Source organism: Phyllostomus hastatus, unplaced genomic scaffold (assembly GCF_019186645.2).
Source record: "Phyllostomus hastatus isolate PE091 unplaced genomic scaffold, TTU_PhHast_1.1 phas_contig_495, whole genome shotgun sequence".
Taxonomy (NCBI): domain Eukaryota; kingdom Metazoa; phylum Chordata; class Mammalia; order Chiroptera; family Phyllostomidae; genus Phyllostomus; species Phyllostomus hastatus.
The window spans coordinates 9,001,820-9,028,465 of record NW_025333895.1 but is presented as its reverse complement, the minus strand read 5'-3'; the positions used below and the strand labels follow the sequence as shown (position 1 = coordinate 9,028,465).

The 26,646-nt window shown below is 68.3% G+C and overlaps 1 protein-coding gene across 3 annotated transcripts; it reads right to left on the bottom strand.

Annotated features, from left to right (window-relative positions):
* Nucleotides 1-2,204: 2,204 nt before the first annotated feature.
* Nucleotides 2,205-25,955, bottom strand: BRD3 (bromodomain containing 3). Of its 3 annotated transcripts, none has more exons than XM_045846070.1 (12): nucleotides 25,821-25,955; nucleotides 18,354-18,679; nucleotides 17,665-17,802; nucleotides 16,613-16,760; nucleotides 15,637-15,851; nucleotides 13,689-14,060; nucleotides 11,853-11,981; nucleotides 9,724-9,915; nucleotides 8,674-8,909; nucleotides 5,650-5,942; nucleotides 4,650-4,775; nucleotides 2,205-3,026 (listed from the first exon to the last, which is right to left on the bottom strand). In XM_045846070.1, the coding sequence occupies exons 2-12, from the start codon at nucleotides 18,564-18,566 to the stop codon at nucleotides 2,911-2,913; spliced, it is 2,178 nt and encodes a 725-aa protein (XP_045702026.1). In that variant the 5' UTR covers nucleotides 18,567-18,679; nucleotides 25,821-25,955; the 3' UTR covers nucleotides 2,205-2,910. The 3 variants fall into 3 exon arrangements, with proteins under 3 accessions (XP_045702026.1, XP_045702028.1, XP_045702027.1); XM_045846072.1 differs by having other exon boundaries at nucleotides 16,613-16,706; XM_045846071.1 differs by lacking the exon at nucleotides 25,821-25,955 and adding an exon at nucleotides 18,769-19,035.
* Between the last annotated feature and the right edge of the window lie 691 nt (nucleotides 25,956-26,646).

Sequence of the window (26,646 nt, the reverse complement as noted above, 5' to 3'; positions counted from 1 at the left end):
GTTGCGGCCAGCATTGCAATAAACAAGCTAACACTACTTACATTGGACTCATTTGCAGTAACTGACATTTACAGGAATATACTAGAAACGGCACTAAAAAGGTTAAGAAAAGTTACGGTAAACCGGCATGCACACCATACAGAAAAGTAACATTTTAAATATAAAAAAAGGAGAACTTCCTGGAAGTGTTACATGTACTAAGGAGCAGCCCCACTCCGGATGCGCCGGGGCCGAGCCGCGGGGGCCACTCCTCCCCAGACGACCATGAAGGGTGTGGCTTCGCAAAAGAACGAGAACAAAAACAGAAGAAAACGTGACTCTCGGCGTGTGAGCAGGACGGCGCCCGCTGCCCAGGACGAGCACGGCGCAGCCTGTCCCCTCGGTCCACATGGCCAACCCACTGAGCCTTTCCCCACGGAGTGGCCGGGCGCGCCGCCCTGCAGGTCCGGTGCCAGAGCCCGTCCGCTGTCCGTCCACGGTCTTCCAGGACAGACGGAAATGACCCGCTGCCGCAGGTGAGCTCGAGGTGGGGGAGGGGCCCCAGCCTGGAGCGAGGTCAGCGGGGACGTCTGGACAGGAAGCCCATGACCCGCGGCCACTCAGCGTGGACAGCAGCCCCCAGGGAGCCATCAAAGCCAGCGGCCTCTGCTGGGTGATGGGAGGTCCTCAAATCCACCACGGCTCGTGGGACCAGCGGACAGACACACTCCCCCAGGTCCCCGCTGCGATCGCCTCCAGGGCCAGATGCTTCTCCCACTGGGGGCTCACACGGGTGACCCTGCACGCCCCACGCTGGACAGGCACTCCACGGGACCCCCACCCCAGGCATAACGCCGGGGTCCCCCGTTGCCGGTTGTGCACCGGCTGCACACGCCCACGTGGTCCCCAGTGAGACCTGTCGTGTACCGATCCCTCAGTCCTGGTTTAAAATATGCCATTGAAGACCTGTTTAGAAAACCTTTGAAAACCAAGGGTAAGTTTAAAAAATGGCAAGTTTAAAATCCACTTACACTTTTATTATAAACGAAACTTAAAAGGTTAACAAACTGGCTCAAAACTCGCCCGGGGTAGGGTCACCGGCGGTAAGAACAATGGCACCTCACCATCCACGCCCTCACCGGAGCCCTCTCTCCATCAGGGTCCCCGCGGGCCGACGCAACCCGAACCGACGTCGGGACTTCAAGACTCACCCCCCAAGGGGATGCTGCTGACTCGCCCCCACGCGACCAGGAGTGCGGCGAGAGGCCGGGCGTGTCTGGGAGAATGCGCTCTTTCGGCCGTTTCTGCTGCACGGAAAATGCCGGGGCAGGGAGCCCTGTGCGCTCCTCCGCGAGGGACCTTCCTGGAGCCGGAGGCGCTCGCCCCGGACGCGGACTCGCCAGAGTGCGCCCGGCCCGGCCCGGCCGCTGCGGGCGGGCGGAAGACTGCACAGGGCCGCGGCGCCTGCCGGGGGGCTGGGAGGTGACGGGCGCCCCGCCCAGGGGTCTCGGGCCCCGGAAGGCCACCGCGTGCTCTGGGCCGATGCTCAGACCCTGGACAGGCGGTGGGGGGCATCCCTGCACTCCAAGGCCACGTGGTGGCCTCTGGGGGAAAACAAAACCAAAACATAACCTTCTGTTAAACTCTGTATATTATTAATATTTTCTCTTACAATAGAAAGTTAAAAATCAAGACTTAGATTTACTATACATTTGTTTCCTCTCAGGTTACAAAGCTTACATTATATAGCTGGGGTTCCCTACGTCGGCTCCTCTGAGAGCAGCCCTACGGAGACCGGAAGAGTACAAAACAACTAGGCAGACCCACGGACACACGGGGCGCGCCGCCCCCGCGAGTCCCCGCACCCCCGCACACAGAGACGAGCGACGAGGAGGCCCCGACGCCGGCAGCGCGGACGGGACTGAGCACCGGCCGGGTCGGGTAGCACCTGGGGGGGGGGCCGGGGCGCTCCCGCCAACCGCAAGGAAGGCCTGCATCTCCGCCATCTGTAATGCATTTCTTTTGTTCTGTTTTTCCTTTTTCTTTTTTTTTTTTTAAAAACGACCAATGGTGTTAATAAATAAAGTGTTTCTATATACACGAACTTGGAAAATGGTTCCGGCGCGTGCGGCAGCGGCAGCGCGAACACAAGGTAGGGGCACACACACGGGGCTGGACTCGCGTAGAAAATTGCTGAACCTTACAAAAAAGTCTTTTTTTAAATCTTTTTAAATTGAGGTAAAAGTTTCAGTGTCTGGAAACCTGCCCGCTGCACACGCAGCCGCCGTGTCCCCCCCGCCCGGGGGGCCCCTGACCGCACAAAGGTCAGAAATGCTCCGCACGTCCCTTCCCCGCGGGCCCACCCCCGCCGGCCCCACCCCCGCAGCTCTGCCGGGAGCCTGCGCGGCGCCGCCCCGCCCGGCGGGCGCACTGTCCTGGGCCGCGGGCGGCGGCGGACAGCAGGGTCAGAGCTCGGGGCCCAAGCACAGGGGGCAACGCGCGTGTGCAAAGCCAACGGCCCCCAGGTGCGGAACCGGCCCGGGGAAGCTGCCTCTGAAAGCGTCCTTTCCGGACCGGGTCGGGCCTAAGAAAAGGGGCTTCGCAGGAACCTTCGGCTGGGCATCTTCCACGGTTTCTACGGTTACCACGTTAGCGTCTGGAGCTGCCGTCTCCGAGCGGCCGAACTCGGCGGCGAAGGAAAGACGTTTTGCAGTCTCGCACCTGCTCATAAAGTCTAGCGCACACGCGACAAAAGACCTTTGACCTATTAAAGCAAAAACGGGGAGATACCGTGACACTGGATTAAAAAGAAACCTGCACACCATGAACAAAAGTAGTAGTATATTATCCAGGAGGGGACACTGCGGAGGCCGACGGCGGGCGCGCGGCCGCTGGCTGGCTGGCGGGGCGGGGCGCCGGCGGAGCCCGACTTCACTCCGAGTCACTGCTGTCCGAGCTTGAGCCGCTGGAGGTGCTGCTCCCGGACTCGGACGAGCTGCTGCTGCTGAGCCGGGAAGGCCCTCCGGGGGGCGCCGCACCTGATTTCTCTGGGGGAGATGAGGGGGTGAGGGGCGGGCTCCCGCGTGCCCCACCCACCTCGCCCCTGGCCCCACCCACCTGTCCCGCCCACCTTGCCTGGCCCCACGTGTCCGCTCTGCCTTTCTCAAAGCAGACTTTCCAGAATATCCGCCCCTTCGCACCCCACTACACGCCACGACCCACCCACTCCTTGACTCGCCCACTTAATAAACGCGAACACACATCTATCTAAACGGACGGAGGCTGCGGTGTGGCATGACGTCGCGGTGCGGGAAGGCCTCTATTTGGGGTCTCTCGAGTCCCTGGCACGCAGCTCCCAAGACCCTTGGGATTCCCGCAGGGGTAAGAAGTGTCCATGTTTATAAGCAGCAACTTTGGGCCATGCCTGAGTTTATGCTAATGAGTGACCCCAGCCGGGGCCCCAGACAGGCATGGGATGGGATGAGGCTGGTCACCAGAAGACAGAGCCCATGCCCCATCTCCAGGGGGCCAAGGTGGGCATGCAGGGAGGAGCCGAGAGGGCGGGGCAGCTCCTGGTCCCTACAGCCGGCCCCGCCCACCTCTCACCCCTGGCTGCTGCGCCCAGTTACAGCCTTCCCGGTAAACCCTCACGGGAAGTCCCGCGCTCTCCTGCGCCGTTACGACCCGGCGGGAAGTGCAGTGGGAGGAACTGAGGTGGGAGCATGGGGACCCCGTGGTGCACAGGTAGGTCAAGGGTGCGAGAGGCCCAGGACTCGCACCTGGGCCCTGGGGTGGGGTGGTCTTGTGGGGCTGACCAGACGGTGCCAGAACTGCCCAGAACTTCCGGACACTCACCCATCCAGGACCCACGAGATGGACAAGACGAAGGCAACCTACTAACAGGATCTCATGGGCATGGGCGGGGGCTGGGCAGGGGCTGGGCATCCCCGCCCACTGAGAGATGAAGATGCCGGTCAGTCAGGCGGCAGCCCGGGACACCTCGCTGCCCTCCCCAGGGCTGACCCAGGGGAGCCCCCCAGACTTCGGGGCGCAGGTGGGCAGCAGGGCCTGGCCAGGCCACAGCACCGGCTGATACAAGATCACTGAGATGGGACCCGGCGCTGACAGCCACCACCTGGGCCCCGCCGTCCCAGGGCCAGGAAAAGGTCTCTGCCCCTCCTCACCGGCCCAGAGGAAGGAAGCAAGGGCAACGCCCTGCCGCCTTGAAATAAGACCCGCAGCCCACAGGGCCCGGGGCCCAGGCTGGGAGTCAGAGCCGACCCCCACCCGGGACGTTGGGTATCAATGCGCTGGGATCCGGTGTTACAACCCGGGGGCAGCCAGAAAGCTCCCAGCAGGGGCTGAGGGTCAGCCTGACGGCCCCCAGGTCTCAGCGTCCAGCTCCAAACCACCACTGCGGGGCCCTCCCCACAAGCCCTCTGCAGGCACTCGGGGAAGTGGCAGTCCCACACGCCGCCCGCCTGCTCACGCTCCCCGTGGGCCGGGCCTCTGCCCCCAGGTGACAGACAGGGAAGCTGGGGTCTCATGACACCGCGGAGCCACCCACGCCAGCCCGGGCCCGCCGGCCACGGCCCTGCCTGGCCCCGCCCCCTCTGGACAGAGCGGCCGGGCGGCGCGGCCGCGGCCGCGGGGACACCGCGGAGGGATACCTTTCTTGGCAGGCTTCCTGCTGCTCAGCTGCCCGCTGACATCCTGCAGCCGCTTCTCCAGCTCCTTCTTCTTTTCCTGAGCTAACTCCTCCTTCGACTTGGCTGCCTGCTTCTTCCCGCTCGTGGCTGCGGAAGGAGGAGGAGCTGAAACGGCGGGCGGAGGAGCGGCAGGCAGCCGGCCTCCAAGCGCGCACCTCGGCCGCCCGGATCTTCTGGACCCCGGCCCGACCCCGGGGCCGCGGCACGTTCCGCACCCGCGCCACGTGCGGCTCCGCCGCCTCTCTCACGAAGCCCGAGACAAAAGCCCAGGCAGGACACGTGTGGCTCGGGGACACCCCCGTGGAAGGGCAGGGCCACGACCTGAAGCCCTGGCCTGTGACTCAGGGTTCTCCCTGCTGCCACGGCCACAGCCGTGAGCCCCGTCCAGCGCCTGAGGCCACAGGTGACCGCGGAGGGTCACAAACCTCTCACTCCACCCACGAGAAGGCAACTGCCCCCTCAGAGCAACTGAGTGCCACGTGTCCGGAGGGGTCCCCGGCAGGCTCAGGAGGAGTCCTGGGTGGGTGGGCCTCAGCTGCCGCCCGGTTCTCCTGCCACCTTGGGGCTGCCTCGCACCCGCCCTTCCTCCCACTCCCCGGGTCCGAGTTCCCGGCCTGTGAGCCTACAAATGGCCCCAGAGCCACGGCCCTCCTGGGAGGCTCAGGGCCCTTCCCTGACCCCAGTCAACAGGGAGCCGGTGTGCCCAGACGCAGACACCGGGAAGTGTGTGCCCAGGACCTTAGCTGCACTTGAGGGAGGGGGGCAGGTGGGCCACCCGGTGTCCTGGCTGCCCACCTGGCTGAGGGGGGGGGGGGCGGTCTCAGACCCGAGCTCTGTCTGCACCCGAGCACGGACGGGCGGGACCTGGGGCACGGGGCCGCCGGGCTGTCCCCGCGGGCACTGCAGAGAGGACCAGGGGGCGGGGCAGGGGGCGGGGCTGCAGGCGCCCTAGGCCACTCACAGAACGGTTTCCGCTGCTTCTTCTGTAAACAGGACTTGACGTATCTCTCGAGCTCGCGCAGCGTGGTGGGCTTCAGGGTCTCGAAGTCGATCTCGATCTCGTCGGGGTTGGAGTCCCGCAGCGAGGGCTCCCGGGACTGGATGATGTGCACCACGCGGCCCAGCTTCTCCCCGGGCAGCCGGTTGATGTCCAGGCTCAGCTGGCGCTTCTCGTCGTAGCTCATGGGCAGGCCCTCCTCCTCCTCCTCCGAGTCGTAGGGCGCCGCGGCCTGCTTGCCGCCCTTCTTCGGCTGTCTGCGGCAGAAGGCGGACCGCGTCGCGGCGTGGAGCCCCCGCCCGGCCCCTCGGGGCCCGCCCCACCCGGTTCGGTCCACCCCTTCCTCTCCAGAACCGGGGACTCTTACCGAGGGGCGTCCCCAAGGCAGCCTCGGGCTGCCGGTGCGTCTCCAGGGACGGGCCGACCCTGCTCCCGGCTGGGCGGGTGCCAGGTCTCACCCAGGAGGCAGCCACCCTCTGTCCCCCACCAGCACCGAGTGGACAGGTCCGTGACCCCAGACTCAACACCACGAAACCGACCTCCGTGCTCCGGCCAGCCCAGAGGCCGCAGGCGCAGGGACAAGACTGAAAACCGGAGGGTCAGACGGGGTGCACTGCCGTGGCAAACCGAACCGGCAGAGGGAAGCGGAAGTGGATCACACGTTAAATACAAGCAGTCTGAAAACACCGATCGGGAGAGAGAGAGAGAGAGAGACGAGCGGGCTGCACGAGAAACAAGACCTGGCCCCGGCTGGCGTGGCTCAGTGGACTGAGCGCTGGCCTGCAAACCAAAGGGTCGCCGGTTCGATTCCCAGTCAGTCAGGGGCGTGGGAGAGGCAACCACACACTGATGTTTCTCTCCCTCCCTTCTCCTCTCTGTAGAAATAAGTAAATACATAAAATCTCTAAAGAAAAAAAGGAACAAGACTTGACTTACAGGTCTCCACCCACTTTAAATATGACGACAGAAGTAGGCTAAAAAAAAGAGAGAGAGAGAGAGAGACCCTGACCATGTAAACACCCCTCCAAAGAGAGCCACAGGAGCGCGATCCGCTCCAGGGAGAGAGAGTGACGTCAGATGGGGGTGCCCGCCTGCCTGTGGACGAGGGGCCCCCGACCGAGAGGACATGGCACCTCGAACGTGCATCTCAGCACCAAGCTCCCAAGTCCACGAAGCCCAGCCCAGCAGCACACGCCAGGGAGGAGAGAGCTCCACAGTGCCCGTCGGGGAATTCAGTCACTTTCCCTTGGTAACTGATAAAACAAATAAACCAGCAACAGAGAAGACCCCACAGCAATCGTCCACCACGTCGACCTAACTGACGCTTTTCCGTCTGTCCGGGTCCTTGCCCCCTGACCAACCTCCCCGCCGCACGGCGCCCAGCGGCCGGGGCTCACACGCTTCTCCCGCCCCCAGGGCACTCGCGGCCGGCTCCCACGCTGGGTGGGCCGCGAGACAAACCCTAACCAACGTGGAAGTGCTGACCGCTGAGACCCACAGCCGACACGTCTCCGTCTGAGTCCCCACCCGTGCAGGGTTCAGACCGCGCACCGCTGAGGAGCCCGCGGTCCGGAGGAAGGAAGCCCGGAGGGAAACGAGAGGACCATTTGAACGGAATGAAATCGCGAGGCCTCGAGAGCCTGGCGTCGGCTAAGGCGGAGTCGGGGGAGCTGCTCGGCGTCCGACGCGAAGAAACGTCTCGCGTCGCGCCTCGCAGCTCCCGCCAGGAGCAGCCGGGAAAGCGAGAGCGCGCCGAGTCCAGAGCCGGGGGCGGCAATGGCGAGAACAGGCCCAGCGAGGGGGGAAGGGCGAGCAGAGAAGGGCTGGAGACGGCAGAGCCACCGATGACACCGACCCGTCTCCGGCCAGACTCTCCGGGGAAACGCCCAGCGTCCCACCGGCAGGGACAGGAGGCGGGGCCACGGGCCTGGGCCCCGCCTCGCGAAGAGGTCAGAGGGCACGGCCCACACTCCACTGCCCGCGCCGGCCACAAGCGGGCGCCGTCTGAGCAGGCACAGGACCCCCCCCCCCCCCAATCACCAGGAACAAACTCACAACCCGGCCAGCCCAGCCCTCCCTGTACGAAGAGAACCCAGTTCCTGGTTAACGCCGTCCAACCACACGCTCCGGCCCAGACGGCTCCACCGCCGAGTCCCGGCGAGCCCCAGCCAACGTTCAGGAGGGACCGCCAACCATCCACCACACCGTGGAGGCCAGGTGACTCCCCTGGCCCCTGCCACCCGCCACCCCAACCCGGCTCCGTGCACCCCTCCTAGCTCTGCCAGAGACCAGGCCCGACCCTTCTGCCGCCCGCACAAAGCCGCCCGCGGCCCCTCCCTGGCCACGCCGACCCCGCCTGCCCACTGCATCCCGGTCGCCCCCAAAGGGGAGGCCTTTCTCCCGCTGGGGCCCCCACGAACAGCCCGGACACGACTGCTTTTACACTGTTCACAAGCCTCCACCTGCTCGGAGGACGAACTGCAAGCACACCCACAGAGCGCAGCTACCTCAGACCACCCCGCTCCCGACTTCGGGGTGACCACTCACCCTAAAGCCCGCGAGGAACAGGTCTGCCGGGCCCCACGGCGCTGACCTTCGCGTCCTGCCCTCTGCGGGCGAGCTGGCCCCTCCCCGGAGAAGCTGTCCCCACCCGCACCCCTCCCACCGTCGGCCCTGCTGCTCAGCGGCAGCACCTGGCCCCAGGGGACGGACCACAGAGCTGACCTGTGCCACAGCAACCCTCTGCCCCCCAGGCTGGCCGGACGCAAGCACCAAGAGCCCACGTCACTGAGCCCAATGTCCCCAAATTAAACCCGGGGCCCAGGTCAGGGAAGTGCCCCTAAAGCCTCGAGGTGCCGAGGTCCCCACCGGGCACCCAGGCTGCCTCCAGGGCCCTCCCGGCGGCGGCCCCTCAAGGGGGTGGGAGAGGACCCCGGGCCCCCGCCTTGTTATCCGAGTGGCCACGGCCAGGGCGACGGCAGGGCCCACCTGCTGGCCACGGTCGTGCTGTTGGCCTTCTTGGTGGGCGCCTTCTTCTGGGGGGCCTGCTTGGCGGGCGGGGCGGCCTTGGCCTTCTTCTCGTCCTCGGACCTGACCTTGTGCCGCTCCTTGTCCTTGTCCTTGTCCTTCTTCCTCTTCTCCTTCTCCTTCTTCTCCTTCTTCCTCTTTGGCTTGTTCACGGGGGCCTGAGACAGGGCGGCCAGCTGCTCGTGCACGGCCTTCAGCTGCAAGAGAGCAGGCGGCTGAGCGGGGCTCCGCGGGCTCCGCAGGCCGCGCCACGCCTGGGGGACCAGGCAGGCCCGGGGCTGCGCCCCGCCCCCACCGCGCCTCGGGGACCGCCGGCCCTCAGGTACACTGCAGGCAAGGCGCCCGGTCCCGGGGGCTCGGACAGCCCCGTGAAATAAACACTCAGCCCGGGGCAGGTGGCTTTGTTCTCATCACTTTTATTTCTCAGGTGAGCAAGACAGAGGCTTGGCGGGCTGCGCGACGGCCACCACCCAGGGCGGCGCGCGCCGGGCGGCTCGCTGCGAGTTCTCTCTGTGCTTCTCCTTCCAGCAGCCCCGGGGGCACGAGGGAGCGACCGCGCCCCGGACCGGGGAGGAGGGCAGTCGGGCCTCCAGCAGGTGCAGGGGCTGAGAGGGCAGCCCGGCCAAGTCGTGTCTAACGCGGCTCGGGTTCACGTCCGCTGCCCACCCCGCTGTGGTGACCGCAGCAGGGCCGTGTCCACTCTGCTCTCTCTTCTCCCTGCCGGAAGCCCCAGGAGTCCAGCACCTGCCGGCTGCCAGGCCTCTCGCTCGACGCACCGTCCAAACAACTCAGGTCGGAGAAGGCATCGGCGGCCGGAGGCTGGGGCGGGACAGCCCTGTGCCTTGGGGGACCCGCACCCCTCCACTCTGGCTGCCGGGACCGCACAGCCTGGTCTCCGCCACTGCCCCCCTCCCAGGCCTCTCTGGGGCGACCAAGGCCCCAGGCCCGGCCAAGGGGCTCTCCCAGGACACAGCAGCGCGGAGGGCGGGGACGCACGCCGGCGCGGCTCACCTGCTCCTGCAGCTCGGCCAGCCGGGTGGCCCGCTCCTCCTCCGAGTCGGAGCTGCCCGAGTCCGAGGAGCTCTCCTCGCTGCTGCGGCTGCTCTCCGTGCCCTTGCTCGCCGCCGGGGCCGTGGGGGTGGGCGCCGCGGGCACCTCTGCCGGCTCGTCCGGCATCTTGGCGAACCGCATCTCAAACACGTCCTGGGGGAGGGCAGGGGCCGCCTGAAGTGCCGGACGCCACCCGCGGCGGCCCCTCAGAGGGAGCCCCCGCTTCCCGAGCCCCCTCAGACCCACGAGGGTGCTGCACAGAAGGCCGGGCCCTGCGGGGAGACGGCCTGCCACCTGGAGCCCGACAGCAGGACCGCTGGCCCGTGAGCTCTGGCCTGCTGTGGGGTCCCCGGCCGGGCGCTAGGGGCCACCCCCGTTCCCCCACTTCTTCGTGGGGCTGTACTGCTGCAGCACCGGTCAGGTGCCGGAGTCGGCTCTTTAAAAGGCAGAGGCACCGTCCTGTCGAGACTGGCACCCAGTGGGACCTGGGTCTCGGAAGCACAGTCAGTGAAGGTTGTGACCAGGAGGCCACGAAGGGAGACTCTGTTTTGCCAAGTTCACGGCCCGAATCCACCCAGGCTTACACCCACAAGCTGCTACCCCACAGCTCTGGCCCTGAGACTCTCCTCCAGGGCTGAGCCCCTCCCCAGAAGCACACCGACGCACCCAGGGACGAGCGGGCCTCCTTGGCAGGCTGCTCGACGTGCGCGCGCACACACACGGCGTGATTACCACCCGTGTGCGGCTCGTGCGGGTTCTCAGCCTCTGCAAACAACGTCCGAGCCGCCGGCCTGGGCGCTCTGCTCAGGCCCCGCCTCCCGCCAGCCCTGTGGCGCCCAGCGACGACCGCGCAGTGCTCCTCGGGGCCGTTCACACGGCTGCGGCGCGAAACCACGGGTCCCGATGGCTTCCTGCGGCTGTTCTGGGACCTCCGGGACCTCTCGCCACAGCACACACAGAGGGGGCGGGAAGGGTCAAGGGTGGGGCCCCCCGGGGGAGAGGGGCAGGAACAGTAGACGCCTCTTACGCCCCCCATCCGGGCCCTGGTGGCCGAGGGGGACACCGCGAGGACCCCCACCAAGCTTTCAAAAGGATTCTCAACGAGGAGCTAGGAACAGCTTAGAAAATAGAGAAACTACTGGAAGATGAAAGATGCGCACAATTCTTTCTCTGCCCTCCACAGAAAACCTCTGATTATTTACTGACCTTTTAAGACTTTATTTTTTAGGGAGAGTGAAAAGGAAGGAAAAAGAAAGAGATACAGAAATGTGCAGTTGCTGCCCGCACAGCCCCCACCGGGGACCTGGCCCACAACCCAGGCATGCGCCCCGACCGGGAATCGAACCGGCGACCCTTTGGTTGGCAGGGCGGCACTCTATCCACTGAGCCACAGCAGCCGGGGCCGCTTGCACAGCATTTCAAATAGCGGTGCCGCCAGCACCAGGGCACCGCCGCCCACACGGTCCACACTTGAGTGAAAAGAGCTCTTGGGCACCGAAACACAGGCGCAGCGGCCGGAGCGACAGCGACGAGCTCGCACGGGCGCGTGCACGCACGCACCCGTCCATGTGGGCGGGCGGAGTGCGCAGGCGCAAAGCCCGGCTCCTACAGCCCCACGGGCCTCCGGCAGAGGCCCCTCCCACACGCCCTCCCGCAGCAACGGTCGTCAGGCGCGCGCACGGCGGCGGAGGCCAATGTCTGCGACGCAACGCCCACCAGCGCCCCCCCCCCCCAGGCTCGGGACCACCCCACCCCCGCGCCCCCGGCACAGGGGCTTCCGGGGACCCGCAGTCCATGAGGCCGCAGGAGAGGGGACGTCGGCCGTCCCTCCCTCGGCGTCCGGCCAGAGCGTCCTGCTCGCTGCCCGCCCCGACCTAAGCCCGTAGCTCCCGGAAGGCAGAGGGGCCTGTTTGTCACCAAGTCCCCGAGGGCCGTCAGGGCGCAAGTGCCGGGCAGGTGAGGTTCCGCGGCCTCCCCACAAGACGTCCCCCGAGACGCCTGTGTCTCCCCAGATCCCACCCAGGGCTGCTGATCCCACCGGTGCCCAGCAAGACCCCCCCCCCCCCGCCCCAGCGAGCACCTCGGGTTACCTGCAGCTTCCGGGCCATGGCCACCACCTCGTGGTCTGGCGGGTTGTACTTGTAACAGTTGGAGAACATTAGCCGGATGTCGGCTGCAAAGCCCTGTGCGTCCGGGTACTCGCGGCTGTCCATCTTCTTCTGTAACACAAAGGGGCGGGGCGTGAGGGGCCCTGCCCGGCATCCTGGTCGCGGCCGACTCCCCACCCCTGCGCACAGACGCGGGACCCTCTGCCGCCGCCCCGAGGTCTCTAACACAGCAGCCCAGAGAGAGGGGGAGGACAGGGGCTGCAGGGCTGGCAGGGGCCGGCCCAGGACCCCGGAGCCAGGCAGGAGCCCTGGGTGGGTAACAGTGCTCATCGGGAGGTCGGGCTCCTGCCCACCCCCGCCACCATGGGACCCCTGCGGTTCCCAAAGCTTCCAGGGCGACACACGGGGTCCTCTGTCCCACACCAAGGTCCCTGAGAGCAGGGGCTCGGGGGGGGGGGAGGGCTTCCAGGAAGATGCCCCACCAACCCTGGGGGTCCACTCAATGCACATCTGGCTTTTCATTTGGTTTTTGCTCTGTGAAAACCCAGGTGCTGCCAGCGCGCCCACCCCTTGCAGAAGCAGCAGACGGTCCCGGTGGGACAGTGGGGGAGGTGAGCAGAAGTGCCGCCAGGGAGGGACGCTGCAAGGTGGCAGCTGGCAATGAGCCAAAGGGGAGCATCACTGGTGGGACAGACAGACTCCCCTCTCCTGCCGGCTTAGCTCAAGGCTCTGAAAGGTGGAGCCCCCCCCGCCCCCAGCAGCAGCCTTGGGTCCCCTGTGAAGGGCAGGAGTGCAAGAGCACTCCCCTTTCTGGGAGACGCCGTCCCTGCGCTCCCCCACTCCCCAGGTCCAGGCCAGGTCCAGGCCCGGCCTCAAGGGTACTGGGGCCCGCGTGGAGACAGTGAGACGGGAGCCCACCCGACAGCCCTCAGCCCGGAGCCAGGGCCCTGCACAGCACTCAGGGGCGGGGTGCCCGGGAGCCCCCACTCCTGCTGTCCCCGCCGTCAAAGCCAGCCTGGAGAGAGCCAGCCAGAGCCGGGCGCAAATCTGGAAAGAGGCAACCAAACCATTTCCAGGGATTATCGCCGGCCAGAGGGTCAGTGGCAGATGAGGCTGGGTCCACTGTCAGCCTGCCTCTGCCCTGCCTGAACCACGACAAGAACTCTCTGTCCGCATTTCACTCACACGGGGCAAAAATGGCCTAAACCAAAGCAGCTGTCCTGGCTGGTGCCGCTCACTGGATTGGGCACCGGCCTGAGAACCAAAGGGTCACCACTTTGATTCCGAGTCAGGGCACACGCCTGGGTTACGAGCCAGGTCCCCAGTAGGGGGCGCCACATGAGAAGCAACCACACGTTTCTCTCCCTCTCCTTCTCCCTCCCTCCTCCTCTCTCTAAAAAGAAATAAAGTCTTAAAAAAAAAACAAAACTGGCCGACATTGTAGGGTTCCCCACAGGATGGCACATCCACAGCACCGGTCCAGGGAAGCAGCCGCGCTGTGGGCTTAACGGGTACGGGAAGCTGCCCTGCCACCAGGCTGGGGTGGTGAAGGGAGGCCTACCCAGGCTGCCAGACCGCAGCGGGTGCACCGAGTGCCTCCTTGCCCCACCTGATAGGGACCTTCAAATGCTGGGGGGTGGGAGGCAGGAAGGAATGTGAAAGATGGGGCGAAACCAGGGTCAAGGGACTGGATGGCCACGAAGCCGCAGACCCGGGGACGAGTGTGCACAGCGCAGCCCGTGCGGGCTCCGAGCCGCCCCAGACCCTCGGGCCGGGGGCGGGGTGGGGAAAGAGGGCCCGGGCCGCCCGCCGGCCGACCTTGACGGTGCTGAGGTCCATCGGGTGCTTGATGATGTCGTGGTAGTCGTGCAGCTCCAGCGCCTCGGCATCCACCGGCTTGTAGAAGGGCCAGGCGTAGGCCGCGTGCTTCTTGGACAGCAGCTCCTTGAGGATGCTGTCGCAGTGCCGCAGCTGCTCCGACAGCTTGCCCTTCTTGCCGGCGTGCTGGGGCACCTCGCCGTCCTCCAGATCCTTCTTGGGTGGCTTGATGGGCCGGCCCCCGCTCTCCCGCCGCGCCACCACCTTGGCCTGCTTGGGGTCCGACAGCGGCAGGGGCGACTCGCTCCGGCTGGCAGTGATGGCGGACGTCGTGGGCGTGGTGGTGTCCGCTTTCCGCTTCACGCCCTTTTTCTGTGACGGCAAAACCCCCCAGTGAGCGCCAAGGCCGCCCCCCGCCGCGCTCCCAGCGCGCCGACCACCCGCCAGGCACTGAGCAAAGCCATGCCTGCCGTGCTCCGCCACAGCCGTCCTCCCGGCTGCCCCGCGCCACAGGGGACGGAGGCTCAGAGAGGCCGCGTCAAGGGCCCCAGGTCACACAGCTGGTGGTGGTGAGGGAGGACTTGGAACCTGCCCCGCGCTGCCCACTCCCTCTGCTCCGCGGCTGCGCAGTCAGGGGCTGGCGCACCCGAGCCGGGAGGTGCAGCACGCACTCCACCCGCATCTAGCCAGCACCCTGGGCTGCGCCGCGCTGGGGGCTCCAGACTGGGTCGCCACCGAGCGGGACTCTGCCCCAGGGACAGCAGGGACAGAGGGAACCCCCCCGACAAGGCCTCACAACTGGTGCTCCGAGGACAACTGGGGGGGCAGGGGAGGGGGAGGCATGCTGGCGGGGGCGGGCGCAGGCAGCAGCAGCAGGCGTGGCCCCGGGACTGGGGGGCTGAGTGAGTGGGCGGGTCCGCACTTGACCCGGAAGGCAGCGGGAGCCAGCTCAGAGTTTCCCCAAAAAGAGGCCAAAACATTGTAGGGAGCCTTCAGGGGGCGTGCCCAGGGCAGGCACTCCCCCCAGGGGGTGTGTCCAGTGAGTGACCTCGTGGGAGCTGGGGCCTCCCCAGGCACAAGGACCTGCCCGAGGATCCCGGGCACCGCAGCCCCACTCCAAAGCCAGGAGGAGTCAGTGTCCCCGAGACCTGCTCAGCCAGGCAGCCGGGCCCCTCAGAGCCGCAAGCGCCCCACTGGGGTCTGCGGTCTAGAGCACCACTGGGGGCCGCCGCCCCAGCCGGCCATCCGCAGACACCTCCCGGGCACCCACAAGATGCCAGGCACGCATCGCAGAGGCCGGGGGCTCATCTGGCCGCGGCAAACAGGACATGCTCCGAGACCCGCCGGGGGCCGCCCGGAGGTGCAGGCAGTGAAGGCCGGGGGAGGGGCGCGTTACCTTCCGGGGGCCATTAACCCCTCTGGGCGCCTGCTTCCTCATCTGTAACAGGGGGGGACACTGCCTGCCCCGGGGGTCGCTGTGAGGGGCAGATTGGAGAAGATGGCGAGTCAGGGGCTGCGGCGCCGGGCCGGGCCCTGCTGGGAGAGGCCCCCCGGGGAGCGGGGCGACGGCCGTGCCAGTGGGGTGACCAGTGGGGCCTGCTGCTCAGGGCGCAGCCCTCTCCGCACTAATGGGGGCTGGTGGCCGGAAATCCGCCTGTGACCTGGGGCGGGGCCGGCTGGACTGGGCTGGGCCCCCTCCCATCCGGCTGTCACACACCTTCCCCGCCTGGACCTGGGCCCTGCAAGGGCCCTGCACCGGGGGTCAAGTGCAGCCTGCCCTCACCAGCTGTGTGACCTGCAGGTCCCTGAGCCTCGGTCTCCTCGGCAGCGGCGGGAAGAGTGGCCCGGCCCCGCGGGCACAGCACGGGCAGGGGCCCCACAGCCAGGCGACGGCTGGGGACAGGCGGCCAGTGGCCAGCACCCTCCCCCGCCCCCCAGGGCCACTCACCTTGACCACGGGTGGCGTGGGGGGGACCACGGGGATGACCGGCGTCACGGGCGGGGGCGGGGCGGCAGCTGGGGGAACGGGGACCGACGTGACGTTGGCGGTGATGGTTGGCACGGGGGTGGCAGCAATGACGGGCGTCTGGGAGACGGTGGGGGGGACGTTCTGGAAGGGGGTCGCTGGGGAGACCGAGGGCATGGCTGCCACCTGCTGCGCACCTTGGGGACAAGGAGAGGAGGCTGAAGGGACCCGGCGCGGTCCTTCTGGAACCTTCCTGGGCCGTCCCCCCTAGACCGTCCTGGCGCCAGAGGAGTCCCTCTTCCTGGGACTACTGGCCCTGCAGCTCGGCCACGTCCACGGAGCCCACAGAACTGACCCCAGGCTGCCCCCCTCCGGCCAGGGCCCGAGTCGGCAGGGGGAGCCAGCACAGGCCACGCAGCCCGGGAGGGAAGAGCCAGGCCTGTGCCCGAGGACTCGGGGCCATCGGTGACCAGCCGAGTGACCGAGACGCGGCTGCTCGGCCAGAGTCGGCACGTGCGGACCCTGCAGACCGGCACGGCCAGCAGTGCTGGCCACCCGCCCGGCCTCCCGGGTGCGGGGCCACCCCTGGCTCGCCCCTCCGTTCTGGGTTCCCAGACGAGGTAAGACCCCAAGGCTCCTCGTGCTAAAGCCCGCCCCCACCTCGCTCCCCGGCAGGCGACACCGCCCGTCTCGTGTCCTGGAGAATGCAAGGGCCAGAGAGGCCAGGTCCCAGGAGGGGACAGACGGGGCCCCCGTGACTTCCGCCCAGGCGCCCAGGAGAGGCACGCTCAGAGCCAGGCCGGAGCAGCAGCACGGGACACGGCGAGCTCCGTGTCCCCCACCCGGACGGCCTGCAGACCGGGTCGGCACCGCCGCGGCCGCAGCCGCGCCCCGGCGCCCGCGGTCCACGTCACCTCCGCCCGGACGGACGGCCAGAGGGCCGCGCCCGCCCCCTTACCTGCGCTCTGGGCTCCCGCAGCCGGTTTCCGGCCTTTGCCCTTTGGAGCGGGGGGCAACAACTCAACCTCCTCCTGGGGCATCTGGGCCACTTTCTGCAGAAAAATTTTCTCTAAGGCTTGGGCCATTAGCACTATGTCATCTGTGGGCTGAAGACACGGGAGAGTGCGGGTTACCCGGCGGGGCAGGGGCCGGCGCTCGCAGCAGGCGCGGCTGGCTGAGCTCGAGGAGGCGCCCCGGAAGCTCCATCTCCACCGCGCCCCTGTCCGAACGGAGACCCCCCTCGGCTGGGGTGGGGGTCCCAGGGGACTCCCCCAACGAGCTCTTCGCCCTGAAAACCCTGCTGTGGGCGTCTCCCCTGGCCGCGGAGCGCCCCGAGTCGTCTGGGGTGGCTGCGTGTGGGTGTCACCACGCATCCAGCATCTCCAACTGCTGTGCGGGCGGGTGCCGGCCTTTCCCACCGTCACCAGCCTGCCCTGACTCCGTCAGGGTCTCTACGGGGAGGGTGTCTAGGGCCAAGGGCACGACACTTCCAATTTTTATTTTTACTTTTCATTTTAGAAAGGGAAAAGGAGCAAGAAGAAGAGGGAGAAAAACGCCAATGAGAGAGAGAAACATGGAAACGTCAACGAGACAGAGGAACATCAGCTGGGTGCCTTCCACATGTGCCCGACCGGGGACCAAACCTGCGACCCAGGCATGTGCCCTGCCCGGGAATCGAACCCACGACCCTTTGGTTTGTGGGACAGTGCCCACCCCACTGAGCCACGGCGCCCAGGGCCGTGGCTATGGACCTTTTCAATGTTTTCTCTGTGTCACCTTCCTCTGAAAGGGCTCTTGCTTCCTCCAGTGGGGACACGGCCCACACGAGGCCACGGCTCTCGGGAGGGCCCGTGTGTGGGGACCACACGAGACAGCGTGACACGCCAAGCCCGTCCGAGAGCCGCCGCCCAGCGCGCAGGCCCACCCTCAGCTCCCCGGCCCGGGCCCGCCCGGGGCTGGCGGGCAGCTCACACCCAGGGCCCCCGGCCCTCGCCGCGCACGTGTGCTCACCTTGTTGTAGATGTAGCAGTTTGTAAACATGGTGTTGAAGTCCTGCATGCACTCGCTCGCGCTCCAGTAGTAACTGTTCTCCAGTCTCTTCTTGATCGTCCCCATGTCCATCGGGTTCTTGATTATCTTGTGGTAATCCTGGCGGGCAGGGTTTCAGAGGCGTCACTGGTGGGCTCCACAGGACGACCTCACGAACCCCGAGGGCAGCGGCCTCCCCCGCGGAGCCGGGGCTGTCCGAGGGCAGGCGGGCGCCGGCCTCTGGCCCGGCAGGGGCCTCGGACGGACGCAGGCCCTCGGAGATGGGCTCCAGAGCCGGTCCACGCTCTGACGACAGGGACCCAGCACCACCCCCACGCCAAACCTCGCTGGAGGCCCTGCGGGCGACTGGGGCCGAGCCGGGGCCAGAGCCCAGCGACCAGGTGCTGACGACCTGCGACACTCGGGGCTCCCCCCTGGGGGGTCCAGAGAGGAGCCGCCGGACAGCAGCTCCACACCGAGCACCGGCCGGGACGGCAGCTCCAGGGAACAGAGCCCCAGGCTGTCTCCGCACCTGCAGGCTGTGGCCCATCGTCCTCCAACACCCCGGAGCAGCCCCCCCAAGCTCCTCGGGCGCAGGGGCCCCTGTCACCCCCAGGGCCGGGCGCTGCAGGACGGGGAGGGGCTGACGCCGCAGGGCGGCGGGCACTCACGGGCAGGTTCAGCTTGATGGCGTCCACGGGCTGGTAGAAGGGCCAGGCGAACTGGTGCTTCCAGAGCGTCTTCACCACCACGTTCTGCATGTACTGCAGCTGGTTGGTCTTGCGGCCGGGCTTGGCGGGGTTGGCCACCTCCGGCGGCGGCGGGTTCACGGGGCCCGGGGCCACCGGCATCCCCGGGGGGGCGGCCGTCGTCGAGGCGGACATCCTCCGGCGGCGCGCTCACGGGCCGTCACAGCAGGGGCTCGGCGCGGCCCTCGCTCCCTCCGTGCTGCCCGCAGAGGCGCGGCATCCCGGCTCCGGGCCGGACCAGGCAGCACCTGCGGGGGGGGGGGCCACACACGGTCGGTCACCGGGGCTTGCCCATGCGCGTGGCAGAGCCCCCTGCCGTGGCCCGGCCCGTGCTCACCTGCCACGTGACCACTCTCTGCCGTGGTCAAGCCGGGGGACCCGGGGAACGAGCAACCACACAGGCACCAGGCACCTGGGCGGGCGGGGAACCCCACGGGTGGGGAGGCGGTGGCTGCCCAGGCGGAGGCCAAGGGCCCGACTTGGCTACTGCCCACCGCCCGCCCGCCTGCCAGGGCTCAGGCGACACCGTCCGCGGCCGCGGCGACTTTCTAGGGAGCGTCACAGCTTCAGGACGACCAGTGGACCCCACCGAGCGGCGCTGCCCGCCACGCAAGCCAGGTTCTACCGTAACCACGAGAACCGCCAGCCGGCTCCGGGTCTGTGATGGCGGACAGGCTGTGACACCTCCAGCCCTCGGCCAATCGGGAGGGCGCCCAGGTGGGGCGGGGTGGGGGGGGCAGCAGCTGCAGACCCGGCCCGGCGCTGTGGCCCCACGAGGCTCTCCAAGATCAAAGGAGTTCAACACCGAGCCCACAGGCCAGGGCCGGCCCAGCAGCAAGACCCGCACACACCGGCTCGCTCTGAGACTCGCAGGGACTCCGAGGCAGTGCGGCCCAGCCTGCCTCGGGGAGGTGGGGCTCCCTGAGGGATGGCAGGGCAAGGTCGGGCCCCATCCCTAAGAGGGAAACTGAGGCTCTGAGAAGCGCCCCCAGTCCCCAGGGCCCCGCCAAGGACAGGGCGGCACCTGCAGCTCTGGTGAAAGTCAGGCGACCCGCCCTCGACACGAGAGGATCCGAAACCGCCCAGAGCGGAAACGCACACAGACCACAGAGCCCTCGAACAATCAAGCAAAAAAATCCCAGACCTGGCAAAACCCTGAACAAAGGACCCCCTTCAACGGCCAGTCGCCTGGCCACTCCAGGTCACACCCCCCCACGCCTCGCGCGGCCAGCCTGCAGGGAGGCGCCCCACGACACCCAGTCCGTCCGCCACTCGCCCAAGACCAGGTGGGCTTGCCCGAGTCTCCCCGCTGCGAGGTAGAGCTGGCCTGGTCACCGTCTCCCCGCCCCTTCCCAGGCCCCTGAGTACCAGGACTGGACTCTAACACAGATACCCGGCCCTTGTCCCCTCGCTCAGCCCAGAGACCCGTCAGTGTCCAGAACAAACGGGCAGCAGCGGCCCCGGCTCTCCTGCCACAAGGCCGCACCCGGGCAGAGCCGGGCATCTGGGACCGCCGACCCCGAGGGGTGGCGGGGGATGCCAGCCTCCAGCCACCAGGCGGACGAGGCCTGGAAGGTGGGCCAGGAGCCGGACCAAGGGGCACTTCCCAGCTGGCCCAGCCCAGAGCCGGGAGCCCGCCCTCACAGGGCTGCAGGAGCCCGGGCCACCGAGAGCAGGGGTCGGAGGAGGACGCAGGCCCAAGGGTCCCAGGAGCCTCCTCGCGGGGGCACGGCTGTGGGCCCGAGGGGCAGGCGCCTGTGTCCGGTCCGGAGAGGTGGTGTGTGGGGTGGGGGGACAGTGTGAGAAGAAGGGACAGTGTGGGGTGGGGCTCACTCCTGTGCTCCTGCTGAGAGGACCTCCCCACTGTGCCCCTCAGCTCCGCCTCCTGGTCCCCTGGCGCTGGCTAGCGGGGGTTACAGGAGCCCCTGTTTCCAGGCTCAGAAAGGAAGAGGCACAGGGGCACCCAGCTAGAGAGAGGCAGAGCCAGGCCCTTAGGGAGCTGTCACCCTGCGTCAGATGGCGCACCACTGCCCCTCACAGCCCCTCCCAACACCGCTGCCGGGACGAGGGGCTGAGGCTGCAGGAAGTGCTGGCCTGACCGTGGCCGCAGGGGCGCCTGGACCCCAGGTGGCCGGGCCAGCCCAGCCCCGCCAACCAGACGGCCCCGCCAACCAGACGGGCAGCTGCCCTGGAGCCTGAGGCCTCAGGAAACAGGATCTGGGAGGGCAGGGCGGCGCAGTGACGGACGGAGCCAACTGCCGCCTTCGGTGGTGCCGGGGGCCCCAGGGCGGCTACTTGCGGAGCCCCAGGGGAGGGCAGACAGGCAGGGGAGGGCCTGGGAGTGTGCCCCACCAGGCAGGAAATGGTGCCACCACACTGTCACCCGAAGGGCCTCTGACACAGCAAGGCAGCCGCAGCCGGGGCCCCACGCTCGCCCCGAGGCCAGAGCACACCTGCTCTCCGACAGCAGGGGCCTGCCCTGTGAGCCCCGCCCCTGCAATGCGAGCGCCACTCCGCCCAGAAAACTCAGAAAACACCCAGAAAACTCGGCGGCAGCAGCACGTCGGCCCTCCCGCCACGACGCCACGCCTTGGCACAGCCGTGCTCTGGGACAGCCGACCCCCAGGGGTGACAGGGGTTGTGGCCTCCAGGCACAACATGCAGGGGCTTCCAGCTACAGGGGGTGGGGCGGTGGGCGAGGGGGCAGATGAAGCCCGGAAGGCGGGCAGGGGTCGGACCCAGGGGCGTTTCCCCTGGTCTGGGGGACTGTCTGGAGCCGTGGCTCCCTTTGGGACACCCCGCCCGTGTCCTCACCACTGCACACGCACAGCTCCCGCGGGACCCGGGCGCCTAGCGCGCTCACCGCGGGAGGTTTCCTTTCCGGCCAGAAGGTCAACACTGCACGGGCCCCAGACACCCGCTAAGGTGGCAGCTGCAGCCCCGCCGAGCACACATCGCTGCTTACCCTAGGGGTCACTCCTGGGGGGCGGGGGGCAGGGAGCCAGGCACCCGCAGCTCACGAAGGCAGCATGGCCAGCGCCCCGACGCCGTCCCGGAGCGTGAACCGCAGAGCCATCATCTCCGGGCCAGCGTCGCTGCTTCCGCGGGCCGGCCATGCAGGGACCCAGGCTCGGCGTGGCCGCGCGCTGCCCGCGGGCGCCGGTCTGTGCACCCACGGGAACAGGGCTAGGAGCGCGGCACGGCGCCGCTCCTGCGCATGCGCACCAAACCGGAGCCCAGAACCCAGGAAGCTCGCAGCAGCCGCCGCACGCACGCACGCACGTACGCGCCGTAACCCCCCGAACGCCCCGCCCCCCCACCACGCCTGGCTGTCCTGCATACAGGTCTTGCTCTTTCTCTGACCTGTACCCCCAGGACCGCAGAGGGCAGACGTGTAGCCGCCCCTTCGTCGCAGAGCCCAGGGACCCGAAGCGTCCGGCCACCCTCCCCGTGCTCAGGGGCGGGTACCGACTCGCACCCGGGCTCAGCCCTGCCCCTCGAGCGGCCCGTCCCAACGGAGCACCGTGCCACGCACGCCCGACGCAGGCGTCTGTAGCCCGAGCGGGAGCACGCTGCACGGCCCGAGGACACGGCAGTCCCCAGCGGGTCTCTGTCCTCTCCTCGGACCCCTGGAGGCGGCCCCCGGAGGGAGGCCCCTTATCCTGTCATCCCACCTAAGAGATGAGAAGTGAGGCCGAAGGTGCGGGGTGCTGGGGCTGGTAAAGAGGCCGGGAGCACAGGGCCACCGTCCCACCCCGGTGTCCCAGGCCGTGGCCCTGCCCACCCCTTCCTCCAGCCGCCTCTCGGGAGCCACACGCCGGGCTCAGCACGGGCAGCCAGCTGCTGAGCCCAGAGCAGGACCTCGGCCGGCCGGCCCTCAGGAAGTCACAGGCTCTGCCAGGCTGCCAGGTGTCCACACCACGTCCCCTCCTGCCCACCGGGAAGGCATCCGGAGCCCCAGAGAGGGGACGGCACCCCTGTGCTTGCATGTTGTCGCCCCTGCCGACCCTCAGCCAGTCCCTCGGGGTGGGAGGCTGGAGGCAGCGAGGATGATAGGACACAAAGGGGTGCGCGCCTTATCTGGAGCCTGCAGCCGGCATGGCCGTGGCCCGGCACCAGCTCCTGGCACTGGAGCACCAGTCTCCGTTCTCAGGACGCACACGCCAACGCCCCGGCTCCTCAGGACAGCGCAGTGTCTGCAACACAGCTGTCCCCACCCAGGCCCCCCATCACCCTCCTAAACGTCGCCCTGGACCCGGCTACCGAGTCCAGCTGCCCGTCGCAGGCAAGACGCCTTGCTGCGCGACAGGACACCGAGGAACGCTTCCCGGGGGGCTGCAGAAGCACTTTCCCAAGCACCTCCCAGACCCTGCCTGCCGCTGTGGGACACACATCAGGGGGCTGTGAAAGGAGGGAGGGGCGCCACCCCCCAACTTCCTCCGGCCGGCTAGAGCTGGAGGTCAGAAAGGCCGGGAAAGGCAGGAGGCTGAGAACAGGCTCCCTCCCTGGGGGGGGTCACAGGCAGCACAGGCAAAGGCCTGCCCCTGTCCCTGCACTAAACCACCGCCTCGTCAAGGGCCCCCCAACGTGGCTGTGCCTGTCAGAGCCCCGACAGCAGGTGCCCAGGGCAGGGGTGCAGGCTGCCCGGGCTTTGTGCCCACAGGGCTACCGAGAAGGCTCCAGGCGCCAGCCCCCACCTGGGCACCCGGCAGGGACCCAAGCACCTGTTGATGTCTTGAAACACAGGGGCAGAGCCTCAGGCGGGTGGCATGGAGGGTGCTCAAGCAGACCTGGGTCCCCAGGGTCCCCACCCCCAAGTTCCCAGAAGGCGAGTCTGCAGCACACAGGACACCCACTTTCTGCCCCAGTTCACTCCAGTTTCCCTGCAAAGCGAGAAACGCGTCTACCAGACGCCGCCGGGAGCCCGGGCCTGCCTGCGCGTGGGGCGCCAGCTGCCCACAAATGCACCCTGCCCGTCCGTCAGGGGGACACAAGAGGAGGAACCGGCCACTTGCCACCCACACCACTGAGCCAAAGGCCGGAAGTGCCCCCCAAACCAAGACACCTGCAGAGCAGTCTCAGGCCCGCTCCCAGCAGCCGGCAGCTGGGGCTGTGCTCGATGGGGGGGGGGGGGGGGGGGCGGGGAACTCCTCAACGGGAGCTCCCCAAGGGCCCACAAAGGAATGCGGCTCTCCCGGCGACAGCGGAGCCCACCAGCAGCGGACAGCAAGGCAGGCAGCCAGGGTGGGGGGCACCGAGGCTGCGCCCCGCTAGCCCACCCCATTCTGGGGGCCTCGGGGCCAGCCCTGCCGCCAAGAACCAGGAAGTGGCCGCGCAGCTTGCCACAGTCGGCTGGCAGCGTGCCAAGCTGGGGGAAGCGGCACAGGAAGGCGGGGAGCGAGAGGGTTCGCCTGTTCACACACCCCCACTTTCACTTTCTGCCCAGGGCTGCTGAGCTCCGCGAGTCCACGGAGGGAGTGTGTGTACAAACTCCAGTATGCAAAGCTCCTTCCCAAGCACGCGGGAGCCGCCGCCGTTGAGGAAAAGCAAATACTCCACTTCCCAAAAACAAACCAAACGTCACCACTGTGCCAACCGCCCACCTCCAGAGCGTGTCTTAAACCCCTCCTCCCCAGCGTCCCGTCCCCCCCCCTCCCGCGTGGAGGGGTGGCCACTGAGGAGGAGCTGCTTGGAGGCAGGTTTCCCGCCGCCCAGGCCCCCCGCAGCGGGGCCCCCAGGTTCTGCGAACAGCCTGGGAAATGCCCCCTCGGGGGGCTGGCGTGGCCTTCCGCCCTCCACGCTGCTTTGTCCTCGGATCGGTAACCGCCAGCCAGCGCACGGCAAGGCCTGGGGCAGAGAAGGGCAAACACAGACCTCTATTTGCAAACTAAAGGCCCGCCTTCGGGGCTGCGGGGGAGGGGCGGCGAGGGAGTCCCTAACTCCAAGGGGCTCCCCCTTGCAGGGACTCTATAGAGCGTTTCTGCCCCCCCCCACCCCAGAGCACAGAGTGCCCCTAAGAAGTAGGCCAGACCAGGCCAACTTGGCCCGGTCTCAGGCTTTCTAGAAGCTCTCCAGGGACCCAGAACAGAAGCCCCACGCCCAAGAACACCCCTCCGGGCCCTCCCTGGGGGTGGGGTGCGGGAAGGCCTCAAGAAGGGGGGCTCCGCCAGCCGAGCAGTCCGCCGACGGATACACACCCTCCCCCACCCCGTAACTTGCAGTCAGGAACCGAGTTAACGCGGCTACGAACTTCTGCAAGAAAGCTTTCCGCCAGAAGTAAGGGTCGCAGGCCACTCGGGGATCGGGCCCAAGGGAAAGAGCGCGCAGAACAAACCACGGGGCTGCTCGGGGGCATCTCCTTGCAGCCTCCGTTCCAGCCCCCACCTTCGTCTCCAAAACTATGCCCGGCCCCGAGGAAAGGAGGCCGCGCGAGGCCTCCCCCCGACCCTGCCCCCAGAGGGCCAACCGGTGGGGAAGATAGGACCCTTCTCCCCCGAACCCCCAGCTTTATTCTCGGGGGGACCAGTGGGAGGCGGGAACACTGTAGGTTTGGGGTGCCCGATGGCCTTGGACCCTGCTGTCACGCCGGTGCCCACCCCGAGTAGGAAACAGAGGCAGCAACCCCGCTTTTCGCGCTCTAACTCGACCTCGCCCGGCTTAAGCGTTTTTCAGGCTGATTTCAAAACGGGAACTGCGTCTCCTCCCGGCCCGACAGCACCGACCCTGCCAAGGGGCTCAGAGTCAGCACGGGACCCCCAACTCTGGGAGAGCGCGCAGCCCCCCGAGCCACGCCGCCGGTTCCTGGGCGGCCACGCGGGGCCGGGGCTCGGGCCTGGCCTCGCCCCCAGCCCCGGCCGCGTCCACCTCCCCAGCGCCAGCCTCGCGGCGGCGGCGGCAGCTGCAAGCCTCGGCAGGCGGGGCGGGGGCAAGGAAAGTGGCGCCAGAGCGCAGGACGCGGCCCGGGACGCGCCGCGCACCTCACCCGCCGCGTCCTCCCCGGTTTCCCCCTCCAAAAGATGGCGGGCAGAGGAAAGGGGGGAAAAATCCCTTCCGTGAGGCAGGGCGCGCGGAAGGCCGGCTGGCGCGGGGCGCGCAGGCCGTGCCAACTCCAGGCTGCGCGCCTCGGCCGCAGCGACGCCCCCGAGCCCGGGACGCGGGCAGCCGGGCGGGAGGAGGGCGGAGGGGAGGGGGCCCGGGCGGCTGCCGCGCTTTGTTGCATCGTGGCCGCGCACAAAGGCGGCGGTGGCGGCGGCCCGGGGGCTCCGCTCCCCAGACGCGCCGGCGGCCCGCGCTGGGGAGCGCGGGGCCGCGCTGCCGAGCCCGCACGGCCCGCCGCCGCCCACGCCGCCCGCCGTCCCGCGCGCGCAAGGAAGCAAGAGAAAGGCGTACTTGGCCTCGGCGGCTCCGGCGGCCGTCCCCTCCCGGCCCGCGCGGCCGGCTCCTCTTTGGCTCGCCGGCCCCGGCAGCATAATAGACGCGCCGGAGCCGAGCAGGGCTCATGCGCTGCGCCGCGGCGCCTGGCGGGAGTCGTAGTCCGTGGCCGGGACCGCGCCGAGGCTGCCCAGGGGAGGCCGTGGCGCGCGGACTACATGTCCCGGCCCCGCCGGCGCCGCGCCCCACCCCGCGCGCCCCCGCCCGCCACCCGCCCCGCGGACCCGGCCGCGAGCGGGGCCGGGCCGGGGGGCGCGCTGGGGCGGGGCGCCCGCCCACCCTTCCGACCCCGGCGACGAGGCGGGGACCCTGGGCAGCCCTCCGTCTAATGCAGGAGACTTGCGCCTCGGGCGAATTTCCTGGTGCCCCACGGAGGCGTGGAAAAGGCGGGAGCACGGCCATTGCCAGCCCGCCCGCCTAACCGCCGCTACCCGCATCCCGCGTCTCCGAGCCCCGGGTAGGGGGTCGCCCTAGAACTGGGCCGTGCACTGCCGGGGCGGGCGGCGCGCACCAGCAGAGCGCCCTTGTTTGTAAACAAACCGCGTTCCTAATTAGCCTGGCGGGGGCGCGCGCGGGAGGGCAGGGGCGGGGCGCGCGCGCAGGGGCGCCCCGCCAGGGGAGGAGCTGCGCTCGGCCGCGCCCCCACCTACCCTCCCCCTCTACCCCTCCACTCCACCCGCCTTTTGTACCCACAATGGCTGTGGGCCCGGGAGCCCGAGTACCTGCCTCTGCCTGGGGACCTCGACCCCAACCTCAGTTTCCCCATCCGCCGAGTGAGGACAGG

What these genes read in the sequence shown, in the direction of transcription:
- BRD3 (XM_045846070.1), bottom strand. Translation starts at nt 18,566, where the DNA reads ATGTCCGCCTCGACGACGGCCGCCCCCCCGGGGATGCCGGTGGCCCCG. An exon ending in CCATGGCCCGGAAGCTGCAG is followed by an intron (nt 9,916 to 11,852) that starts GTAACCCGAGGT and finishes GCCCTCCCCCAG; the next exon opens with GACGTGTTTGAGATGCGGTT. An exon ending in GAAGCAGCGGAAACCGTTCT is followed by an intron (nt 4,776 to 5,649) that starts GTGAGTGGCCTA and finishes CTCCTTCCGCAG; the next exon opens with CCACGAGCGGGAAGAAGCAG.